Source organism: Apis dorsata, unplaced genomic scaffold (genome assembly GCF_000469605.1).
Source record: "Apis dorsata unplaced genomic scaffold, Apis dorsata 1.3 scaffold_188, whole genome shotgun sequence".
Taxonomy (NCBI): Eukaryota; Metazoa; Arthropoda; class Insecta; order Hymenoptera; family Apidae; genus Apis; species Apis dorsata.
The window spans coordinates 1,483,144-1,488,895 of NW_006263473.1; the positions used below are offsets into that span (position 1 = coordinate 1,483,144).

The 5,752-nt window shown below is 33.3% G+C and overlaps 1 protein-coding gene across 1 annotated transcript; it reads left to right on the forward strand.

The window, feature by feature from the left end:
* The first annotated feature begins 837 nt into the window (after nt 1-837).
* LOC102679369 lies at nt 838-4,558 on the forward strand. The gene is made up of 3 exons (XM_031509860.1): nt 838-991; nt 1,888-2,048; nt 3,670-4,558. The coding sequence occupies exons 1-3, from the start codon at nt 966-968 to the stop codon at nt 4,527-4,529; spliced, it is 1,047 nt and encodes a 348-aa protein (XP_031365720.1). The 5' UTR covers nt 838-965; the 3' UTR covers nt 4,530-4,558.
* The last annotated feature ends 1,194 nt before the right edge of the window (nt 4,559-5,752 follow it).

The following is a 5,752-nucleotide window of genomic DNA, read 5'->3' on the forward strand; positions in this document are numbered from 1 at the left end:
TCCCGTCAAAGTTACGTATCTGCAATATAGTAATTTAATTAATAATGAGTGATTAATTATTTTTTTGGGGGGGGAAGGGAAATAAACCTGAAATTTTAACAGGTTATATCTTTTTCTTTCTTTCTTTTATAAAAACATCGCGAGAAGATGCGTTTCTATGAGAATTTTGCTGTTATCGTTTAAAAAATTCGGCCCTAAAGGGGTTAATATCCATTCTCTAAGTTAAATATATCGTAATCTTCTTTAATCTTTTTATACACGAAGACTTTTTTCAATACAATTTTTAACACGTCTGCTCTTTATTTTCATGGGTGTAAAAAATTTAAATAGAAATTTTCATGAATAAAAGATATCATTAAATTTTAATAAAAAGAAAAAAACGAATTAAAATTGAAACTAAAATTCCGAAACTCCATTTCAGGTTATATTATGTGGATTAATCCATACAAGAGGCAAACTCCAAGAGGAGAAACTCGCTCGTTGAAAATTGAAAAATTGAGAATTAATTTTTTGTTTGAATAATTGATCTCTTACGATCGATAATTCAACCCCAATTACTCCATATTTATTAAATTAACCTCGAAATCAAAAAGATAATCGATGATAAAAATGAAGAGACAGATTAAATAAAAAATTCCGGTAGATCGTCAGATCCCCGTTTGTTATTCCTTAATTTTTCGAACGAAGACACGTTGTTAAAGAAAAGACTCGCGATAATTTATATTGGTCGAAGTCAAAACAAAGTGCGATGAACACAAAGGGGACGGATGGATTAGAGGATACCGCCTTTTGACCGAGCGTTCGGCATCGATACTGACAAATGATCCTTCCCTTTGAAGTTTCCTAGCGCCGCTTCAGTTCGTCATTGGTAAGTGTCCCGAAAGCATCGTTAAAGTTTCGAGTGTCAAACAAGGCAACAAATACTCGTGATTTCTCCTTATTTTATTTATTTTCCATTATAAATAATGAGAATCAGCAAAGAGATCGACATGTGAGAATTGTCATTTTATTAATTATTATTATCGTCCTTTTGTTAAACATATTTCGATAAAATGTTCGGTGTTGTTCGCTCGATCGTTTCAATTTGAGTATATTTCGAATTTTTTTGATTGTCATTCGATCATACGATGTGATTACGCGCGTGCAAACTATGTCGTGGTGGTTTTTTTTAGTGTTTCGTATTGTTTTTTGTACGATTAATCGATGATTGACTGCGTACGTGGTACCGGTTCTTTGTCACGTGGTAATGGAGTCGATGACGTTCTAACGGATTTTTGCTCGAAAGTTTCCAGGACTTGTAACAACATCGACGCACGTGTTGAAAGTTGATCGTGTCAATGAAGAAAATTATTTTCCTCGTTTTTCTTTGATTTTAAATAAACTCTCGGATCTAGTGTTTGCTATTTATTTGTATTTTCTTGATGAAAGTGTTATTGCTGCAAAGTTTTCGAAGTGTCTTTCGTGACACTTTTTCTGGTTTTCTTTAATTTTTGTTAAATTCCTCAGCTTATTGCAAAATGTCATTATAGTACAATTTATTTGTAGCGTTTTTCATTAATTTATAATGGGAACGAAGGAAATAATTCTCTTATTTCTCTTTTATTTTACTCGAAAATTCGATCTATTTTCCTCTTTTGTGTCGTTTGTGTCGTGAAATTATGTTACACGTTCTGGAATTTTCTGTGACAATTTTCCTATTTTCTTTTTTTTCTATTTATCGTATGGTGTGAACTTGTGTTTGTGAACTTCAAAAAATCCTATCCTATAAATTTACAATAAATTTGTTTTAAAATAATTTTTACTCAAATTGACGATTTACTCTATTCTTTTCTCTCATCATTGCGAAATTCTTCGGATTTTCTGATGACAATTAATACGAAATTTCAGTTATCAAAACAAAGATGTTGTCTCGACACGAAAAGGACGTAACAAAAAAGAGAAGACGATGTACACTTGCAGTGGTTGCAAATACGAAAGCCCTCGACAATACAACGTGCAAAGGCACAACGAAAGGATTCATTTGAGGCAAAAATTAAACATTTGTTGCGGTAATTATACACTTGTCAAAATTATTCATTTCATTCTGTCACCTATATTAGAAGCGATATTCTAATTACCAAGAATTGTTTCAAAAGAATTATTGTTGAAAACGGATTGATTTCATAAAAATTGATCTTGAGTTTGACTTTTAAATATCCGAGACGAGTAATTTTTGACTAATTCGATCATAATTCGATTATAATATAATTCTCAATTGATAATTAATCATATCTTCAATAGTGTCAAAAGTTTAAATCAGTCACCTGTTCTGAATTCCTTATAATTTATTAACCATCCAACTGTATTAAAAATTTATTTACCTCTCCTCTTATCAAATTTTCTTAATCTCAAAATGACTTCTATTATAAGTGTTACTAAATATTATACCATTGGTGATATCGCTATGGCTCAACACTCTATATAATCTTGTAAATACTAGAGAATACATTGTGCACGCGTAAAATAGCAAAAGTATCGAGCAGACGAAAGCTCGGTGGAAAGTCGAGAGAAGGGATCGTTTAATATACACAATCTTCGTCTCTTATTTCCAAGATCGGTTCTTATTATCTCGCTCTAAATAAACCTATCCTATCCTCGATCCTCAATCCGAAGACACCATATTGCCACGCGTTCTTTGTTGTTTGTCAGATAAACGCGCCACCCTTATATTTCTGGAGCACTCTCTAATAACAATCCGAATCTCCTGGTTTCAATTACGTTTTCACGATTTCTGGTTTCGGCCGTATTGGTGGCAAGCCTTTATTATCACCTACGACCTCACACAACGATGCACTGCACAAAAGTTGGCACGACAAAGAGTCGATACGCGAATTTATTTCGCCTACAGATAGTGTTTAGGGGTAGTTCATCTGCTTCTTTGTTGACTTTTAATTTTAAATCGATTCGAATTTCTTCGATCGGAATATAAATTTAATCGGATATCGGACTCCAAAAATATTATTTTTTTAATTTTATCAATCGTCGTTGTTCTTCTTTTTCGAAAAAAAATTCTCTTTGAGAAAATAATCAATGTGGATGCGACACAAGTCGGGATTATTTTGATCCATCGTTGGTGAAGATATTTCCAAAATAGATAGAACCGATTCACTCCGATGTAAAGTATTTCTTACATTTCTATAAAAATATTTTGAAAAAAATTATATATTAAAACGTAGATTGAGTTCATATTATTTTAAGTTTATCCCATCTTTATTTTAAATTTAAATATTTTTAATTAATGGTAGTTTGAATGAATCGAAACGATGCAGGTTGTACGAGAATTTTCTTTTTCAAAAAAATTTTAAAGACATATCATGGTTTGTTTCGAGTCACTCTATTCAATTTCCATAAATTATGAATTACCTTCGTGCCAGATAACGGTTCTTCGTTCGAAAAAGAAATAAAATCCTCCACTTCCTGCTTACAACTTGTAAATATACATACGTATATGTATATATATATTGACCAGGATTAAAATTACAAATATATCTTGCTAATTAAATAATTACTCCAATTTAATCTATTATTCAAAATTATTCAAAAATTTACAATTGCACGAAATTACAACTTATAACAACGCAAGATCGAACGATGAAGAAATTGATTGAAATTTACATCCCCTACTTACAGGCGAAACTTTCTTCACCAAAGGAGACTATTACGTCCATTGCGAGCTGTGCCATCCAGAGTCGCGAACTCACGCGATCACATCGAGGACGAAGTACAAAATCGTGAACAACGACGTGTTGCCGGCCGATCAACACTGTTCCAAGTGGCCGAGGCAAATAATGGGGAAATCGTACAACATGAGATTGAGATCGTCGAACAGTATCCGTAAGAACGATCACGTAGAGGAGTTGAGAACGAAAGTAAGCTACGAGTATTCGGTGAGTTGCAGAGAGTTCGATATAGAGAACATACCTTTGATAAGTTTCATCACCGATCCACGATTGAAGTCCCGATGGTTGGAGCGTTTGTCCACCGCCTCGAGCGCGATCGACAGAGCGATGCCCGAGAAGGACGAGGCGAGTGAAACGGTGAAGATCGAGATCTCGTCCGAGCAAAACATCGAAAAGACCGTGTCCACGAGCGAGGAAGAGAACGTGAAACGGACGAAAGTTTCCGACTCCACTGTTTCGTCCTTCTCGCTCGAGTTGCCCGCGAAGAAGCTTATTTTGCACCGGTTCAGATCGAGCGTGCGCGAATTCGAGATACCTTTGCGAGAACAGAACAATAATAATAATAATAATAACGGTCAAAGGGAATTGGCGGAGAGAACGGTTAAAAGTGTCATCCCCTCCGCGCGGCAGAGAAGGGATAGGAGGTGCAAACTCGAGGGTAGCAATAAGGAGAATCTGTCGAATTTTTCCTTCAGTATGGAGCAACAGTTAAACATTAAGTTGGATACGGGGATCACGGTGCCGATGGCCACTCAAGCCCACAGAGATTTCCTGGCAGCTATCGATTTTGACAAATTTAAGATATTTTGAGAATTTTTGAGAGGGGGGGATTGGAGAACGACCAAAGGTAATTTTTTTTTTTTTTTATATAAGATAATTTCGTTAAAATTAAGAATCTCTTTTCGAAAAATGGTGAATAATTTTCGAAGAAGAAATTAAAAAAGGTTAAAAAGTTTTTTTGGCGAATTTAAGTTTATTCGTTCTATTTCTTTTCCAGATGTTTTCAAAAAACATATTTATTTTTATACCAAAGAGAATGAAGTAAGATTAGTATTGAAATGGATGTGATACAATTATGTATATCTAATAAACAATAATTAATAAGTTATATTATAAGATATAAATAATATAAATATAAATAAATATATATATATATATACATATATTTTGTTTATAAGTCTCGTTCGAAGCAATAAATGGATGGATCTTTTTCGATGATAAATGTAATCTTTCAAATGGTTTCTATTCACGAATCACGTAACTCCGTTCTACGGAGTTATTATTTTAATAAAGTGCACTTTAAGACTGAAATTATGCAGCGAAACGCTTGTCTTGCATAAACCCACACTTGATATCTCCCTCCTCATCCTTGAACGTTCCCTGCCTTCAGGATAGTAGTACGTCACTTTCTCAACGCGTCAGCATTTTGTTTAATACCGGCCATTTTAAACTCTTTATAACCTTTCCCGGGCAAACGAAGTTTCGAAACTTCCCCTTTTGAACGCTCTCTTGAAGAAAAACGTTTCACCGTAATGCAGATTCATTTGCATGGTATATTTCATTTTTGCGATGTAGTTTAGGAATTCAGTTCACGGAGTGACCCGGAATTTTCTTGTTCAAGATGGCTCGCTCGTTCGGGTGAAATTAAACACGGAAAATAGAGATGTCGGGTATTTAAATATATCTCGAAGAAAATTGCTCGAGAAATATAAAATGCCAGGATATAATAATATTCTTGGATATAATAATAATAATAGTAACAGCTCAGTTTAATTTTTAACAAATTGCACATTTCGTATCATTTATTCGATATAATTTACGTACTTTATGTACTGAATTCATCAAGGATTCACTTAAAGAATTTTATCTTCTATTTAAAAACATTTTGAAATATTTAATCAATTGCTATATTATACACTAAGATACATTCGTTCTTCCAATTGTTACGAAGTAATACCTTAATTTCTAAAAAGAAAAAGGCGAAGATCAAGATGTTAGATGGAACATTTTTAAAAAAAAAAAAAAAAAAAATT

Excerpts from the sequence above, each read along its gene's own strand:
- LOC102679369 (XM_031509860.1), top strand. The coding sequence starts at position 966 with ATGAGAATCAGCAAAGAGATCGACAT. Across the intron at positions 992-1,887 it reads ATCAGCAAAGAGATCGACAT|TTATCAAAACAAAGATGTTG; the intron begins GTGAGAATTGTC and ends ACGAAATTTCAG. Across the intron at positions 2,049-3,669 it reads AAAATTAAACATTTGTTGCG|GCGAAACTTTCTTCACCAAA; the intron begins GTAATTATACAC and ends CCCTACTTACAG.